Raw genomic sequence first — 18,849 nt, 5'->3', positions numbered from 1 at the left:
ATCAGCGTCAGCTAACATGCCTCCAGGCTTCAGCTGTTCCTCTGTAACATCTGCTCCCTGTGCTGGAAAGCTTGAGAACACATCCTTTCAATAGTCAGATGCGGTCCGGACGACAGATACGGCGAGCTTCATACGACTTGCAATTACCAACCACCGGATTTCTGAATCGCTCAGAGGAAGGCAGAACTGGGCTACCACGTACGCTGGGAACAGAAGCTCCCAATCAATTGATACAAGGGTTATCAGAGCGAGGATGATTGCACAATTGTTGCTGCAACAAAGGATCAAACTAGGCGTCGCATTGTCGCCTTCGATCATCCACATCAATGCCGCTGGCCGTTTCTTTCAAAGCTATCTATGTCCCCTGGTTCATGGCAGCTTTCAGCCCGAAAATGGACATGTTGGAGATATTTCCTGAAAGGCGATCTTCGATGTTAGCGGCAGGTGATCCCCCTGCCTCCCGGCTTCATGGACGGTTGGAAGCGACCTCTGCGGAAGAAGCCGAGGTTCGGCGAGATAGAGAGACCAGCAACCAGCCTTCTAATGTGGGGACAGCCGTAAAGCGGCACAGAAATCTTGGTTGGCGGATGGCCAGTCTCCGGTTATCAGCGGAGCAGCACATGCGGCCAAGTCTGAATGAAAGTTGGCCTGTCACGGCGAATCACATGATGCTTGATCCTTGTGTTTATTTCGGTTCAAGTACTCAAGGATGACCGCTGCCGAGATCTCATCTCTTAGGGACAATAACAAATACCCGTCAAGTGAAAAGATAATACCAGAAGAAAGCTGTCTCGTCTCGGTGCTCCGGTATTCCCTTGTATAGAGATTCATCATATCCTCCAAACATAAACCCATATCGCTTGTAGAACCGACAAGCCGGAACATTGTTGTTTTGAGTCTCCAATCGAACCCCCGCTACTCCAAGCTGGCGGGCCCATGTGACAACAGCGTCGAGGAGTCGTTTTCCGTGCCCTTGGCCGCGAATACTCTTGTCTAGGGCGAGGTCGTTGAGTGTGACGAAATTGTTCCACGATTTGGCTGCATGTGCATACCCCAAGACCTGTCCATCCCGATTCACTGTGAAAATGACTGCGCTGAGGTCATCCAAATTGGTAAAGTCCTCCTCATCGTATACGTAGGTCTTCAACTTCGGCGTGGTACGAGTTGTGATGATCTCTGTGCCTTTGGAGAGATGGTCGTAGGGTTTGGCGATGACTTCACCGATCTCAAAGGAAAAGTCTAGACCGGCGATTTTCTCCTTCGTAAGGCTCCTTGATTTTGTAATTTCCATCTTGAAGGTGCTGATTCCAATTAGCCTTCGTTCCGGTTGAGTATTCAAGGCCTTCCAATCGTATTGCGTCAATCCGGCGTGACGAAGTGGTTGAAAAGCAGAAAAGAATGAAGTTGTGAACTTTGGGATAAGAGATTGCGAATATGAATGGGTGGGGAATTGAAGCTGGAGGGGTGGGAGCAAGGGATTCTTTATAGTTTTTAAATGCTTTCTTCTTATGTGACCCGCGATCTCATACACCGCTCTTTTAAAGCTTTCATTTTAGCTCTTAGCGCCACTACTACTTACTACCCAAGAATTCTTTGTCGTCGTATAGCAGACGATAATTAAATTTTTATGGGGTAAAATGATACACTGCCAAGTGCACGGATAAAAAATAGATAAATAATAGGTTGTCTTTGTTGAACCTGGTTATTGTGTTAATATGCATGGACAAAAAGTATAGAATCTAAGGAACTTCACGGTCGTCTGAGTTGGCACGGACGAAAAGTAAATAATGCGGCGCGATTTGGATAAATATTGGTACAGTAGTAGTAGGGATATATATACTTATAGAATGATACTGAATTAAACAAAAAGCCTTTACTAGCTAAGCATAGGCCGAATGCTTAGTTGCAAAGCTTACTGTTCCCTCATGGTTACCGAATATAGAAGTGCCGTCCCTGACAAACTCAAACTGTGCGGCAGACGGGGTAAGAAACCGTCTAGCACTTCACAGGAAGAGCCTTCTCGCTCGTCGCCTTCTTAGCCAAGGCAATCTCAGCATTACGCCGGCGGACAAGTCCTGGGAGCTTCCTCTTGCCCGCGTAAACCCACTTAGGCAGCTCCCCAGAAATCACAGTGTTGGGCTTCTCGCCCTTGTTGAGACGCTTGATGAGTTGCGATCCCTCGGCGGCACCGCAGCCGACGTTGAAGGACCAACTGACCAGGGCACCGAATTGGTTCTTATTAAGGGTGACTTTGCTGCTGACCATTTTGGCGATGCATTTCTCGAATTTCTATCATGATGTCAGAACTGGTGGTTTGAGATGTGAAGACGGACTTGAAGATGGACTTACTCTCATATCATCCGCGAGAAGCTTCTTGCCGTTGGCCTTTGATAGGGGGATTGGGTATTTAACATCAGTGCACTTAGAGTTCGAGCAGAGATGACCGTAGCCTACGGTAGGATAGCCAGCAGCGTCCTTGTCTATCGTAATTGGTTAGTACGCCTGACAGTCTCAAGAGCAAGACATCACTGACAGATATGAGGAACGAAACCCTCAAACTCGCCAATCAGGTCCACTGTGGCCTGGTTAGACGACGGCGCAGAGCAACCTCCGCCGCACTTGGGCTTGACGTATCCATTGGAGCCCGTCTTGACGTAGTAGTCCGAGACGTAGCAGCCATCCGAGATCTTATCCCAGATGGTATTCCCGCTGATATTGGTGCCCTCGGTTTGGCAGGTGATTGCGACGTCGGTACCCTTCTTCAATACCTTCTTGACCGCATAGCTGGTGCCTGGACCAGAGCGGCACTTGACGTCGTCGCCGGTGATGGGGTATGCGGCCGCGAGGGAGGCTGTGAGGGTAGAGAGGGCAAAGAGAGTGAACTTCATGGTGAGCAATGTTCTGCAAGGGGGAAGTTGAAGAGGGTTGAAGGGGGTTGATGGGTATCAGTTCAAGCTCAAGAGGCCAGGACAAACCCTTTATGTACTCAAGTCTCAATACTGCACAATATCAAAAGGCGGACAACAACCTTCGGCCCCCGTTTCCATCTGGACCTTGAGAAACAATCTGTCATCCCTCCCCAAGACGCCTTCCCCTTTGAGCAGCTGAAGAACACAACTGCCGGCATTCTAGACTCCCTCTTGCACAATAAGACGGGGAGACTAGTATGCCGATTATCCACCGGATTGGGAAGCTACTCAATTGCTTGAATGGGATCGCGGTGGATGTGGGGACTGGTGAAACATCCCGGAGATTAGCCCCGATTCTGCAGGAAAGACGGGGAACTTTGTTTCTGTGCGACGGGCCGAACCTGAATGTAGATCAGTTCGCTATTCGAAACGGCGTGTACATTCGTTGTTTGCGGAAATTTCCGTCTGACATGAAACGACGGGCTGTGGGCGTGGAGAGATTCATTGATTGGGGTTTGTATCTGCAAGCGATACTAAGTACTATGACATGATGAAGGGGCTGATCCTTGAGTTTGACCGTCTTAATTGCTTTCTGAATGCTACGTCAAGCTAGGTAGTTGAATTCCAACAGGTATGATTGATCAAGGCATGTTGCGGCTAATGTGGTTGTTCAGCGCCGGGACAGGGGTGAATATAAAGCTCTCAGGCGGAGGGTTGCGCATAAACGAGACATAGTAATACTATCCTGAAGGAGCTCAATCTTAGGTCCAAAGAAGATAATTGGAATAACCAGCAGAAGAGATGAACAAGAGTCGATGCTGAGCCAAACATCCCCCTAGCGGTTCAACCCATAAGGATCCTTTCCCATCACAGCTACGTCTAACGTATTCTAATTATTTGGACCGTTCAAAATCCAACTCAGATTGAATCTCCTCCACACTATCGCTCTATGATCCTTCTCCGACCCTCCAGCCTGGTAAAAGTCTGTCTCAACCAAAGCACCAACCTTTCGATCCGCTGTTTTGGTCAAACTCGAGTAGCCGCCCTCAAACCCAACACCTGAGATGGGAGCATCAGAGAGCTTCCTTCCGTAGTTGAACTTGTTCGCATCACCGTCGTAGCTGATGCGTACGCGCATGTGCCTCCGGCTGCTTTTGTGCGCAGAGTTCATGAAGAGCGTGCGCGCTGGGCCGTTGGCGTCCTTTTTGTTGTAGAGGAGAGTGGACGCTTCGCAGGCTGGGTCTGGGAGACCCTTGTCGAGGACGAAGGGGCTTAATGCCGACAGAGAGCCTCGGGCGACTTTACGGTATTCATCATCGGCAGAGGCACGGTCGTTTCGGTAGAGTTTTCCGTCAGGGGTTTGGGCGACTGTGCCTTCAGAGCCGGCGCCTTTGAGGGATTGGTAGGACCATGTGCGCTTGCCGGGCTTGCCACGGCCGATGATGTTTCTTCCTTGAGCGGGAATGACGAGCTCACCAGAGGAGAGGGCGATGCCGATTCCGGGGCCGACAGCATCCCATGACCATCCGTCAGGCGTGAGCTGCTTCGTCATATCCACAGGTTCAGACCAAGTCTTGCCGTCGTCGGCGCTCTGGGTGAGGAAGATATGACGTCTTCCCTCCCAAGAATTGTTGATCTTCTTTGTCTTCTTTCCGCTGGGGAGGGTATCATCGCCGTTTTGGCTGTAGGCGCCGTGGTTCCAGCTTACGAACAGGTAGATCGTGCTTCCGTCAACCACAGGCGTGGGATTTCCCCAAGTGCCATCTCCCTTTCCGACCACCTCTCGGAGGGCATCCCAGTCGCCGGGGCTCTCACCGTGGCTGTTGGTGGTCTTGGTGCGCTTGCAGACAAGATTGACGTCCCCGTAGTCTCGATTGTTGTGCCGCCGACCTTCGGCGAATGCGAGGATGCGGCCGGTAGTTGTAGTAACTACAGCGGGGATTCTGAATGAATGGAAACCAACGCCGTTTGGAAGCTTGTCTGCGTTGCGCATGTTGGAGCTGCGGAATAGGGCGAAGCCTTTGTGGTAGGGTGTTTGATTCTTGGCTGGGTCATTGACGTTGGCAAAGACGGTGCAAGCCGTGAGCAGCACCAAGAGCAGAGCTCTGAGGGAGCCGTTGAAACTGAACATTGTGTTTGCCATGAGGATGTGATTTCACTTCTCACTTAGCGAAAACCATCGGGAGCAACAGATGTTTTTCGTCACATTGATATATGAAACTATACATGCTTGGATAGATGACACAATCATCAGAACCTTGCCTGTCGGGGAATTTGGATGAATGATGACAACTGATTGACTTCAAGATTTACCACCGACAGTATCAACAGTTTCGAATAGATCACCCACGTGCTCGCGGACATCCCTTGACTGGAGAACACCACAATTCTTGTCAGTGCTCATTAATCACATGCCGATCAATCAATAGACATCCTTCCCAATGGTAATTAGTCACATGCAGATTAACTAATAGACGTCCTTCCCAATGCGGATAAGGTTATGCAAACGATCTTGACCCCTGTTTTTAGTTTCATCAACTGGAATGAAATGCCGCGATGATCCTCCGCGGTGCAACAACTAAAGAGGAAAGTGGTCCGATACCCTTTTGAGATAAGTCCGTAGGAGCAGAATGAAGAGCTAATATAGAGTCAGCAAGGGCCGTTTCTGAGGCCCAGAGCACTGTCGATTGGGGGAATACCGGGGATGCCGTCGTGTTCCGGAACCCTTTCGAGAAGGTCCTTCAATCTTGATATGAAGGCTGCCAGAAAAGTTCCGATGACCGTTAATCAAATGGAACAATGGATTCCTCCGTCTGACGGACTGAGACTTTTCAATCTGTCCGACTTCATTTTGATTTCGATCGTCAGTCGTTTGTCGTTATGCTCTCCCTCAGCTGAAGGGGTGATAGGTGTTGGTTCCAATTTCTATAAAGTGAAGCAACCATCATGTTCTCTTTCATGTTCAATATCACCAGCAGTCAAGATAACTCCTTAAATACCTCTCAAAATGAAGTTGACAACTTTCTGCGCCTATGCGCTCGCATTCTTTTCTACTGGAGTTCACTCCTATCCCGTGACCAGCGACAACCTCAACTGCCGCTCCGGTCCAGGCACGGCCTTCGCCATTAAGAAATCCTACAAAAAAGGCCAGGATGTCACTATCACCTGCCAGACTGAGGGCGACAACATCGAGGGAAATTCCATCTGGGATAAGACCTCTGACGGCTGCTACGTTGCCGATAAATACGTCAAGACCGGAAAGGACGGCTACGTCAAGGGCAAATGCACCAACGTCCCCAAACCTCCCAAGAACAACAAAATCCCAGGTCCTAGAGTCAACGACTATCCCTACAAGAACGCCTGCGGCCCAGCGGACAAGTGGCTCTACTTCAAGTGCCAATGCACCAGCTTCGTGGCATGGCGCGTGAATGAGCGCCTGGGCATCAAGTTCCACAACAAGTACAAGGGGAAGGCGTGGGGAAATGGGAATCAGTGGGATGAGGCTGCCAGGGCGAGTGGTGTGAGGGTTGATAATAAGCCTGTGCCGGGCTGTATTGCTCAGACTAATGCCGGGCAATTCGGACATGTTGCTTGGGTTTCTGCTGTCGATGGGGATATGGTTACTGTTGAGGAGTACAACTGGAACAATCACAGGGCTTATGGGACGCGCAAGGTCCACAAGAGCAAGTTTAATTACATCCATCTCAAGGTCTAAGGGCTTCTGGTTGATGGCTTGGGCAAAGGAAGAGGGATATAGGGTTGGAGAAGTGATATTGGGATGTCAGGAATTCCCAGGTCAGCATTATTATTCTCGGAGAGATGTATAGTTTGCGAATGTATTGTAACTTTTGATTAACGAGTGGTTAAAGACTGAAGAGAGCCTCTGATAGAGATTTAGTAAACTCCTTAATGGTGAGAATAGGTACAAAGGAGTATATAGATCGGTAGGCACAAATAATCGCCTATGTCCAAGCGATCGTCTGGGATTTCGGTCTAATAATCAAGCCGGCTGACTTTGGTCGAGAATAGCGGCAGTCCAAGCCTCCTGATGTTTCAATGAGTATATCAATTACGAAAAATAGACCACTTGTCTATTTTGTGGTATAGAGAGTCTAAGTTATCTCTACTTGAAAGCGTCATAGTTAAACGGCGAGAACGTAAAGTTAAATCACTAAGTATAACCAGGGGGCCGTGACTCGGACTTGCCTATCCTTATATCATATCGGATATAGCAGAATAGCAGAGATGATATCAGGATAGGCAAGTCTGGTCGTGACGACTAGCAGAAGGTCTCCCAAGTTGGTTTGGGCATAGGTCACCCAAGCCCTCAGCATCTTTTCAATTTCCTGATTCATCTACTCTTGCCCCCCGTCCGTCTGTGGATGGTACGCCGTTGATAAGCGCCGTTTGACTCCAATCCACGTGCAGAGGTATGTCCATACGTCGCCTACGAACTGTGGCCCTTGATCGCTGGTGATTGTTGTTGGGATGTCATGGTAAGGGAAATAACACAAGAAGAGTCTTCGCGCCACTGCTTCTGCTGAGATGTCGTCCATACATTCTAGGATTACTCCTTTCGTCAGACGGTCGGTAATTCCCATGAGGTTAGTAGCATTGTCCCGTCCTGTAGGTGGGAGCTCAGTGGTGAAATTGATGTGGATCTCCGACTAGATTCTTTCAGATATTGGCAGGGGCTGAGAAGGCCTTGCTTCGACTGCCTCCAAATGGCGGTCCTCTTGCACGTGCCGCAATTGTTCAGAAACTGCCGTACTTCGTTGGTGATACCAGCCCAGAAAAGCTGTCTTGCGACTAGCACATATGTCAAGTCTCTCCCCGGATGCCCCGTTAGGTGAGAATCGTGTGTTTCCTGTATGATACCTGTCCGGTCGGCCTTGAGTGGAATGGATGGAATGGACGGATAGAGGGGCCGCGTGGAACGGATGGATGTGGAAATGGATGCGTGGAAGCTATAGAGGGCCAGTACATGTTATCCTCCCACCCGTTGCTTCCCGGGCTTCCGCAAAGCTCAGTTCAGCCAACGCGTCTGCGCCTGATAGCTCGACCTCTTCAAGTACCGGTAGCGTCTCTGTACTCCTGATATATCCCCACGAAGCCACGACCTCACTGTCTGCGTCATTCCAATCGTGCTCGCATCCAGATTAGCCCGATCGTCTCGGACCATTCTACCGACCGCCGAGAAGAGTCTCTCAACATCTGCAGACATTGGGAGGATAGAAAGCAGATCGAGAGTCATCTGTGATAACCGTGGGTACCCCTCCCGTCTTTCATGCCGATAGCTAATAGGATCTAGGACTTTCTGATCCGACTTGTGGACATCACGAAGCCAACCGTTATATTCGTCGCCAACAATGAGTGCTACCTGTTAGCCATATCGTTGTTGACTTATAACAAGGCACATGGTGATGAGGGCGGCTGTGATAACGCCGGGGCCTGGCGGGATTCTTAGCGGTACTCGTCGAAGTGATTCTGATACATTCGCCGCTTCTTTGTGACTGGCTCGCCGCGTTCTCGATCCTGGGAAACAATCTGTGGCTCGTAATGCGACAGGTATAGCCCCTCTACAAGGGGCTTTGCAATTGGGTCCAGTTTGGCCGATCCGCCCACCTGTCCTCGAAATATTCCCTACGATAAGCTAGATGAAATGCAATAGCGGCGTAATAAAGTGGTGTTTCGTCAAGTCGCGAGTAGTACTCGTCAAGTTTCTTCCAGCAGGGGTTAATATTAACCTTGAAGCGCTCAGGCTGCGAGGAGCAGCGGCCGTATATAGCTCCATTCTGCGAAGGAGGTATTCGTAGCCCAGCATGATATCCCACGGTCATCTATATGCTTCGACATGGCTTTGCTTCCTCGTTCGCTGTTGACCGTCGCCTTCGAGGGTAGTTAGGACGTGCTCGAAGTGTTGCAGGACCTCCAGTGTGTCCAACAACCAACTTACTTGACTCGTCACGAGCTCGGATTCTCTGAAGTGTCTGATTGAATGTGTGTAAGTTCTTGGTTTCGCCAGGTCCCCGCTCTGAGTTCGGTTGAATACGCGATGGGGTAGGGGTGAATTCGGTAGACTTTGGGCCACAAATTGATGATCTTATTGATTGAAGTCTGGATGATCTTGTTCTTGCTCGCTTCGCCATCGTGCGGGGGCGTTGGTCCATTCTTGATGTTTTCACCATCACAAGCCACACATTGTTATAACGAAGAGCAAACTCTCTTCTATCCGCACACAGGCGCCAATCTAACACCAACAGTTAGAAGCCTTGCTCTGTAGCTCAATACAATCTGTTCTGCCCATACCCTTAGTATCACACCTAGTCTTCTGAGAACTTTAGCTGCCGCAGTGGAAAACCCAGATCACGTGCAACATATGAGATGTATTGTCACACTGGCAATATATTGGGTTCTTGGCAATACAATACAATGTAGGCCAATGACATATGGCCTAATACAATATATACCATTTAGCAATACAATAATATTGCGAGGCTTCCATATTGCCAATATACGTAACGTTCTCTCTCAGTGAGTGTAGCATATCAGCAAGTGCAATATTTATACTATATAGATAAAATTATAAAATTTACGTTTTCTAAGCCGGGGTAGCTATTTAGCCTTGGGGTTTTTTAGGAAATAAATTTTATATACTTAAGTAGAAAAGTTATAAGATAGTATTTTTCTTAGATTTATAGTTAATTTTTTAAAGCTTTTTAAAACATAAAAGCAAGGAAAAAAGCAATTCAAATAAGATTTTTCTAAATAAGTTTATAAGAATTCTTTTTTTTTTTGGAATTCTAGAAATATTTATACATATTACCTACTTCAAAGATATATAGATAAATTTATATTTATTTTTAGCTCAGTTTTGATTTTTAAGAATTTTCTAAAAATCGCGATTTAAGGTAAAAATCAGTATATTGCACTCGCTGATATGTTGCACTCACTCATGAAGTACGTTATTGTTTATATTATTCGCAACACTGCATGTCCGGAGGCAGTTCTCTTGAGCCACGTAAGCTTACGGAGGGTCTGTGGGTGAATCCGGTGGCATTTGGGATTCGGGTGACTTAGCAACGGCATGAACATATCAATGCGGAAACGCATTCACCAGAGAAAAGGTCAGAACGCACCGCGATCACCTCGGTTCTCAAGATGATGGTGGGAAGAAGCAGGTGCCCCTTGCAGAAGCTCCAGGGTGGGCTAGTGTTATGGCGGCAGTTGAGAAACAACTCGAAGGGCCGAGCGTAATGACAAGGGATCATTCGGCCTAACATTGCCATTATCTTACTCAAAATGGAGCACCACCACCTTCCAAGGCGGGGTTGGCGTGCCTTGATCCGCCTTTCCCCCTCCACCTCCTCCTCGATTTTTCACGTCTGTTCCAACCTCACGGGTGACAATGGCGTCAAACAAGGGGTTCTCATTGTTCTTTCTGAACCATAACCCCACTGGAGGTCCACCGGGCGATAGGCAGCTAAATGCTGCAGCACGAGCTCATGTAGCGCGGCAAGCTCTGAAGAACAGGTCCGCGCGGCCAAGAAACCTCAAGTTCGTATCTTACACTCCGGAGACAATGCGTCATGGTGATGGCTCTGGTCCCTCCACCAGGCCCAACGATACCTATGGCGAAGAGCACCAAGCATCAGCCATCGCTGGCAGAGATCGTGCGGTAACTGATCCGGCGAGTCGGCGCATGTCATCCTGTCCACTCAGGCCTGCTGGTTGGGACCCATTCCACTCTTTCGCAATGTCTGGAATGGGACGAGACGAGCATCTGATGCTCTATTACGGTGAGTCATGTCTGATTCGCAGCAATTTGTCATTCATGCATTGAAACCAGCCACCCTAACGAGATTCTTTAAGCGTTCACCACGACTTGGCCCCAATTTGGAGAATTTGAGAGCGGAAGGCGTAACTTCGCGCAATCGTGGTTATGGCGTACTCTGGAGTCCCCTGCGGCATTTTATGCCGGGCTCATGGGGTCTGCCACACATTACACCATTTTTTTTGCCCGACTGCGAGTATACAAAATCGCATCCTTACGATGGGACTGAAGTGGAAGATCCAGGCTATTAGAGCTGTTCGATCTCTTATCGAGCAGCATCAATCCGGTTCTCCTAGAGAATTCACGAATAGCGATCTTCTCGCCATCTTTGTCCTTGCTATCCATGGTAGCATCAATTTTTCAGACGAACCGGAGCCGCACCCGTTGTCGCCCTTTGCTACATACCGCCACATGCATGTCTACGGCCGGTTGCAGCCTGGCAAGGAGCATATGAATGCCATTTATTACATCGTCGACCAGAAAGGTGGAATATCAAATATCGACCAGCATGCCTTTGGCTTCGTTTTGCCCATGTAAGTCCATGAATTCCTACGGTACATCGAACATCCCATCTCGGCGGAATGCTGTCTGCTAACCCCCATTTTGTTAGCCTCGATATGCTTTATAATGCGCGGCTAGACACTCCACCTAGGTACCCATGTTTGCGCCAGCTGAAGCCAATGGTTCAAGAAGGTCTATGGGCCCCGGATTTGGAAGCTCATCAAAAGCTCAAGACCTTGGGCGAGTGCTTCCGGACAAGCCCTGATGCATGTTTGCCCACGGCTCCCTATCTGGAACCCCAAGATGGTCAAGCTCCTCGAAATCATGGCAGAAGTAACTGTGGCCCTTGACCATTATTGCCGCCGCGGACCTGGAGCACCGGATTCCCTTGATGTGTTGGCTAATAACTGCGATTGGGCATCACATGCCATTCTGTCTCTGCCTCCCTACATTCCGTTGGCCATGTCTCGGAGCGACCTAGACCAGCAGCCGGATATTGATACTACTACTATCCTTCATGAGATATGCCGACTTTGCACCCTTCTCTACCACGATATGGTCCTTCTTCCAACTCCCCCACATACAGGAACCAAAGTTACGCCACTCGACCAGAGTTTTATGCTTGATCCAAGTTATACAGCGAAAAGACCCTATAGAAGACCTCCGTGTCGTTGATTTTTTAACTTGGGCCATGGTTATAGGCGGAATCGCCGCAAGGTTCACAAAGCTTCAAGTCTCATATATCAAACTCATTGAAAAGGTTGCACGAGACACAGCATGGGAAGTGATTCATCCCCGATGGGAGAGGTATTTATGGTTTAACACTGTATGCGATGAGCCGGCTTCGATTATTTGGTCCAAAGCGCAATAAGAGCGCCTTTCGGAATAAATTTTCACTTCAGGCGTCGGAAGATGCGTACATAGCTTTAGCTTTGCCTCCTCGCTATTTATTATCCCTTTAGATGTGTGAAGGCTCCTAGCAGGGTATTAGAAAGAACTAAGAGTTCCCCCTAATCTTTAGGATTAAGATTGAAGTTAAAAAGGACTTATTAAGTAATAATTAAATTATTTTAAAAAAAATATAATAAGTAATTTTAATGAATTAAATAATTTATAATTATTTTAATATAATTTTTATTTTAATAATTAAAAAATATATTATTTATTTATTTATATTATTTATTTATTAAGTATATTATTTAATAAAATTTTAAAAGCTTAGTTTTTTTAATTAATAAGATATCTTAGTTTATAAGTAATTAATTAATATTCTTTTTAATATTATTTAATTATAAAAAAACCCTTTATAAATCTAAGATAAAAATAAATTAAATAAGTATTTATTTTTTTAAATAAAAAAAGTTATATAATTTAAGAATAATATTATATTAAGAAATATTACTTTTCTTATAATATTAAAAGGTTTAATAATAAACCTAGTATAATAATTATATAAGTCTTAATAAAATAAACTAGTTATATTAATTTATATTAATAAAAGAGATATTAATATTATCTTAAATAAGATATAAGTTATATTTAATAATATACTTAAAGGGTATTAAGTATAATTAAATTATATAAATAATTAAAATAACTAATATAAAAAAAAATATAATAAATATAGTTTATATATTAAGTAAGTTATTAAGGCTAAAATAAAAAAGCTATAATTACTTATTACTTTTATAATAAGTAATATATATTAACTTATATATATAAAGTAAGTTATTTAATATTACTTTTAATTAATAAGTATTATATAGTAATATAAGGTATATAATTAAGACTTAATTAGGCTATAATATTATATTTATAAAATATATATATATCTATAAGGAATAATAAGTTAGGGCTTAGGCGAGCTTATTAGTTATATACTTAGTCACGTAACTACTTAATTAAAAGAGGTATTTTTCACTATAGCTCTTAGCTAGGCATCCTTTTTATCTTAACTTTTTAATTTACCTCTTTTTTTAATTACTTATTAAGTAGCCCTTATAGCCTTAATTAGCTATAAGTAGTCTATATATTATATTATTATTCCTCTACTATTAAAATAGTGCCCTTATATAAGATAAATATCTAATTAGTTAAATAAGAAATAGCCTAGCCCAATTAAGAATAGCTTTATTATTTTAGCTAATTAGAGAGGCACTTCCTAGCTGCCCTAATAAGCTATAGACCTATATAATTTCCCTCCCTTAAATTAAAGCTATTATAAAGACTGCCTATACTAATTATTATAAAGGCCTTAAGCTTTATAGTTATTTAATAAACTAATGCCTTAATTAGCTAGTTAAATTAGTTATATAATTAATTAAGATAGTTATATTATACTTTCTCGCGGTAGCTATAAGTAGATTTATTATATTAGACTTTCTTTTATTACTAGACCTTACCTTATAATAAGACCTTTAACCTTTAACCTTTAGGCTTCTTTAATTATAGCCTTATAAGTGTCTTTATTAAGAAGTTACTTAATAAATTAATTAATTAATTAGCTAAAGGACTTATAGCTAAAATTAACCTTTAAGGCTATAAGGTAACCTTTTTATTTAGAGCCTTATTATAATAGCTAGCTTTTTTAATAGCTTTTTCTTTCTTACTTAGTAGCTCCTTTTATTAAGTTATAAATTTTCTTTTTTTAAATTTCTTTCTTTAGTTATAGCTAATACCTTAAAAGAGCCTTTTTTTTTATTATTAATTAATTAATAGATTAATTAATTAATTAGCTAAGGAAAAGCTATTATAGCTAATTAATAAGCCTAAGTTATTATTTTCGCTATAGGGCCTAATTTCCTTAATAATAGCTATAAATAAATACTACTTCTAACCTAGCTAAAGCCTTTATTAACTAATTAACTTCTTCCTTTTTAATAGCTTTAGTAGCTATAGCTAACCTTCCTTTCTTTTATAGCTATAACTGCCGCAATAAATTATCTTTCTTTATAGCTAGCCTTTGCAAAGGCTACTAGGTTATTTTTTAGCCTAATTAGTTAATTAGCTAGGGGGAATTATAGCTAAAATTAACTCTTATAGCTAAGCTATGACTTTAGCTTATTAGCCTTTTTCTTCCTTTAGTAAGTAAGCTAGTTATAGCTAACTTTAGTAGCTAGCTTTAGTAGCTAACTTTATAGCCGGGCTTTAAACCTTTTATTAAAGGTAGCTATAAAAGCCCTTACCTTATAATTAATTAATAAGTTAAAGAGATTAAATAACTAAGAAATTACTATTATAATTTATCTTTAAAGCTAAGGCTAACTAAGTAGCTTAAAGAGAGAGCTATAGCGGGTAATACTAATTAATATAAAGGCTAAAAGTGCCTTAGTTAGTTAGGCTTATAAAGAAGCTTAATTATTAAAGTTACTTAATAGCTTAATTAATAAATTAGCTAAGAAATTATTATTAAAATTAACTCTTAGAGCTATATTAAGACTTTTTGTTTTTTATTATAATAAAAAGCTATAAAGATTAACTTATAATAGCTATAAAGCTTTTATTATTATTTTATTACTTTATGCTACTTAAAATAGGGATTAAAGTATCTTAATTAATATCTTAGTAATTTTAATAATAAAAGCTCTATACTTAAAGCCTAAGGTCTTAATAGGCTTAAATTAATAAGGTTTATCTATATAATTATTAATAGCTTTAATAATACGCTAAAACTAACTCTATTTATAATAAATAACTTATATCTTAACTAGCTAAAGTAATTAAAATCCCCTTTATATAGTAGCTCCCCTCTAATATTAACCTTTTAATTATCCTTATAATTCTTAATTACTTTAAAGAGATTAAAATCTTAAAGGATTATACTTTTATTATCCTCGTGAGAGGAGGTTTAACTATAACTAATAATAATTATAACTAACTAGTTAACTAATCTGCGACTAGCTAATTAATTAATAATATATTAATAAGATTACAATAGCTTTCCGCAAAGACCTTTAACTAATAGATTAAAGTAGCGCGGCTAATACCTATTAATATGCCTTCTTATATAACTAGGATAACCTTGCCAAAGAGGTCTATAAGCTTCGCAGGGGGCATAAAAAGCACTTATAATAAGCTATGAGAGATAATATTATATAGAGCTATTTAGAGCGTTATAATAGGTACGCGGCCTACTAAATAAAAGGTTTAGGTTAAACTCGCGATCTTTAGCTATAACTTTCTTCTTTTTCTACCTAGCCTCTTTTTACCTAGTTATAATATAAATAATTAATTTAACTTTATTAAAGAAGAGCTTTCTTTATTAAAGGCCCTTAAAAAGAAGCTAAAGAAATATAAGTATCTATCTCGCCTAGAAAGAAATTAGTTTTCTTAATAGCTTAAGAGATAATAATAATATACACCCATATAAGGCATAGCTTATAACTCTTATTATTAGCATTAATACCTTTCATAATACTAAATAAGAAGATCAAAGAAGTCTTATAGCTAGCTAGGATCTAGCCACGTAGCTATAGGCGTAACTATATTAGGAAATAGAGGTTATCAGCGTTATAGGTTTCAGAGGGATTAATTCTTTAGAGTCAGCGTCAGAGTTCTATAAACCTAAAAAGTATCAGCGCTAAGGCTTAGCGCTAGACTAAAACTTAGCGGTAAATAGAAGTCTATAGGTTTAATTAATTAAACCTATCCGGTTAAATGCATAATATATATATCTTAGCTTATATAAATATGCGAATAATAGTAATTTTAATAATAATTTTAATAATAAAAAGCTTTTATTATAGCTATAGCTAAAAGAGCCTTTAGCTATTACTAGCTTAATTAATTAGCTAGTTAAGAAATTATTATTATAGCTAATCTTTATAGCTAGCTAGTAATTTATTTTTTATTTTTTTTTAAAGCTTTTTTTTTTATTTCTTTTTTAATTGAGTTACCTTTAGTAGCTATTTAAGGCTATAAGTAATTTCCTTTTTTAGTTAAATTACCTCTTTAGGTAACTTTAAGAGCTATAATTAATATATATATAAAGAGAGAGCTTAGCTATAAGCTTCTAAGCCTAGCTATAACCTTATAAGCTAAGTAAGCTTTAAAGGCTAATAATAAGAAAAGTAAAGTAACTTTAAAGAAATTAAGTAATAAATTAATTAATTAATTAGCTAAGTAAATTATATATATTACTAAGCTTTTAAGCTAAGTTATAACCTTATAAGCTAAAGGCTTTAAAGGCTAGTAATAAAAGAGATAAAGCTATATTTTTTAGAGCTTTAAGAGCCTTAATTAGCTAGGTTAATAGTTAGATAAATTAATTAGTTAGCTAAGGGATTTATATATATTAATAAGCTTCTAAGCTAAGCTATAACCTTATGAGCTAAGTATATATTAAAGGCTAATAATAAGGGAGGTAAAGTTATATTTTTTTAGAGCCTTAAGAGCCTTAAGAGCCTAGCTAGTTAAATTACTTAATAGATTAATTAATTAATTAGGCTAATAATTTATATATATAACTAAGCCTTTAACCTAAGTTATAATCTTATAAGAAGGTTAATAGCTAGGAAGGTAAAAATAATTACTTTTAAGGGGTTTAAGAGCTTTACTTAGTTAAGTTACTTAATAAATTAATTAATTAATTAGCCTAGAAAATTAAGTATATAACTAAACCTTTAAGCTAAGATATAACCTTATAAGCTAAGTAAGCTTTAAAGGCTAATAATAAGGGAGATAAAATAATATTTTTAGAGCTTTAAGAGCCCTAGCTAGTTAAGTTAATTAATAAATTAATTAATTAACTAGCTAAGTAACTTATATATATAGCTAAGCTTTTAAGCTAAGTTATAACCTTATAAGCTAGATAGTTATAAGGCTAGTAATAAGAGAGGTAAAAGCTAGGTTTTTTAGAGCTTTAAGAGCCCTAATTAGCTAAGTTACTTAATAAATTAGTTAATTAATTAGCCTAGGGTTTTATATATATAGCTAAGTTATTAGGCTATATTATAATTTACCTTTTTAGGGCCCTTAAGATTAACTTTAGGCTTTAAGACTATTTATAACTAGTTTTCTAGAGCTATAATTTTTTAACCCTTATAGGGGGGGTTATTTTTAGGTTATTTAATAAGCTAATTAGGCTAATTAAAAGGCTTTAAGCCTACTTTTTTTTTTTTATAGCTATTAGCGCTTAAGGGTAAGTAGTGGCTATAAGGGGAGGTATAAGTTAGGGCTTAGGCGAGCCTATTAGTTATATGCTTAGTTATATAACTACTTAATCAAAAGAGGCATCTTTCGCCATAGCTCTTAGCTAGGTATTCTTTTTATTTTAATCTTTTAATTTACCTTTTTTTTAATTACTTATTAAGTAGCCCTTATAGCCTTAATTAGCTATAAGTAGTTTATATATTATATTATTATTTCTCTACTATTAAAATAGCCTAGCCTTAAATAATTTAAATATGTTTTTATAAATTAAGTAAATAGCTAGGCTAATTAGATATTACTTTTTATTATTCTTAAAGCTATCTTTATTTATTATTATATTTATAATAATATCTTAAAAGCTATTATCTTATAAGATATCCCCTAGTATAAAAGCATTTATTAGCTATATATACTTAGTATTTTTAATAAGCTATAGTTTATTAATTTATATAAGAAGGATATAATAATATAACTAATATAAGTAGATATTAAATATACTTAAATTATTACTTTTTAGCTAAATTAGTTATTTTTTAGATTTTTTTAACTACCTTATATTACTTTTTTTTAAAGAAATTAAATAATAAGTAAATTAGGTTTTTATATATACTAATTATAACTAAAAGAAATAATCTTATAATAATTTTAATAAATTAGCTTTTAAGGCTAAAAGAATTAAAAAATACTTATTTTATTTTAATATATAAGACTTACTTTATTACTTATTTTTTATTAATTTTTAAATTTTTTTTTTTTTAATTATTAAGTTAATTATTATTTTAAGAAATAATATAAAAAGGAATATGATATAAAAAGAGTTTTATTAAGTAATAGTATTTTATAATTTAATAAGTTAAGAACTTTTTTTATTAAATATTAACCCTTAGTACTAGGAATAGAGACTAAAGTTAATATAAAGTTTATTATAAATTATAATAGCTAAGTAATCTCTAGTATTTTCTTTATGGCTTTATAGTAAGGTAATTATACTATACTTCTAATTCCTAACTATTTACTAGCTAGCAGTGGCAGCTTATTAATAATAAGAGGCAACTAACCTTTAACGCTAGTAACTTATTGTTGTTAAATAAGATGAGTAATTGCGATCTTGCCACTAACTATGTGGCGCGCCTAGTTTTTTTTAGCGCAGTTGAATTGTTTAACAATTGTACTACGGTACTCTGATTACGGCTGCGAGCATTTGCGACGTGCTACCAGGACGAATATCTAATCTTATCTTATCTTATTATCTTACGTCTTATCTTATCGAGAGAATAGGGGTACCATGCTGTTTAATAGGGATAGCGTTCTATTTAAAACCGAGGCGTACTAGCTCCTAGAAAGCGATAAGCGTATTATTCGTCCTAGATGAGATCTTATTGGCTGAGTCTGCCCGAACACAAGCGAAATCCGACACCCTAAACCTATCATTGATCCCTTTAACCATCATAGATT

The 18,849-nt window shown here is 39.8% G+C and overlaps 5 protein-coding genes across 5 annotated transcripts; 2 read left to right on the top strand and 3 right to left on the bottom strand.

Annotated features, from left to right (window-relative positions):
* Positions 1-757: 757 nt before the first annotated feature.
* Positions 758-1,291, bottom strand: MRS44_003709 (uncharacterized protein; the record flags this gene model as incomplete). The annotated part of the gene is made up of 1 exon (XM_046272043.2): positions 758-1,291. The coding sequence occupies one exon, from the start codon at positions 1,289-1,291 to the stop codon at positions 758-760; it is 534 nt and encodes a 177-aa protein (XP_046137829.2).
* Positions 1,292-1,995: 704 nt separating this feature from the next.
* Positions 1,996-2,888, bottom strand: MRS44_003708 (uncharacterized protein; the record flags this gene model as incomplete). The annotated part of the gene is made up of 3 exons (XM_046283024.1): positions 1,996-2,289; positions 2,350-2,480; positions 2,534-2,888. 3 exons carry the CDS (start codon positions 2,886-2,888, stop codon positions 1,996-1,998), a joined length of 780 nt encoding a protein of 259 aa, XP_046137828.1.
* A 910-nt stretch (positions 2,889-3,798) lies between these two features.
* On the bottom strand, positions 3,799-5,040 carry MRS44_003707 (uncharacterized protein; the record flags this gene model as incomplete). Its single annotated transcript, XM_046278290.2, has 1 exon — positions 3,799-5,040. One exon carries the CDS (start codon positions 5,038-5,040, stop codon positions 3,799-3,801), a length of 1,242 nt encoding a protein of 413 aa, XP_046137827.2.
* An 876-nt stretch (positions 5,041-5,916) lies between these two features.
* On the top strand, positions 5,917-6,624 carry MRS44_003706 (uncharacterized protein; the record flags this gene model as incomplete). The annotated part of the gene is made up of 1 exon (XM_046270612.1): positions 5,917-6,624. The coding sequence occupies one exon, from the start codon at positions 5,917-5,919 to the stop codon at positions 6,622-6,624; it is 708 nt and encodes a 235-aa protein (XP_046137826.1).
* A 3,693-nt stretch (positions 6,625-10,317) lies between these two features.
* Positions 10,318-11,594, top strand: MRS44_003705 (uncharacterized protein; the record flags this gene model as incomplete). The annotated part of the gene is made up of 4 exons (XM_065623302.1): positions 10,318-10,708; positions 10,759-10,829; positions 10,975-11,276; positions 11,396-11,594. 4 exons carry the CDS (start codon positions 10,318-10,320, stop codon positions 11,592-11,594), a joined length of 963 nt encoding a protein of 320 aa, XP_065479374.1.
* Between the last annotated feature and the right edge of the window lie 7,255 nt (positions 11,595-18,849).

Source organism: Fusarium solani (genome assembly GCF_023522795.1).
Source record: "Fusarium solani strain SB1 chromosome Unknown bctg00000001, whole genome shotgun sequence".
Taxonomy (NCBI): Eukaryota; Fungi; Ascomycota; class Sordariomycetes; order Hypocreales; family Nectriaceae; genus Fusarium; species Fusarium solani.
Note: the sequence above shows the minus strand (reverse complement) of the source record. Positions and strands in the feature narration are given on the sequence as shown.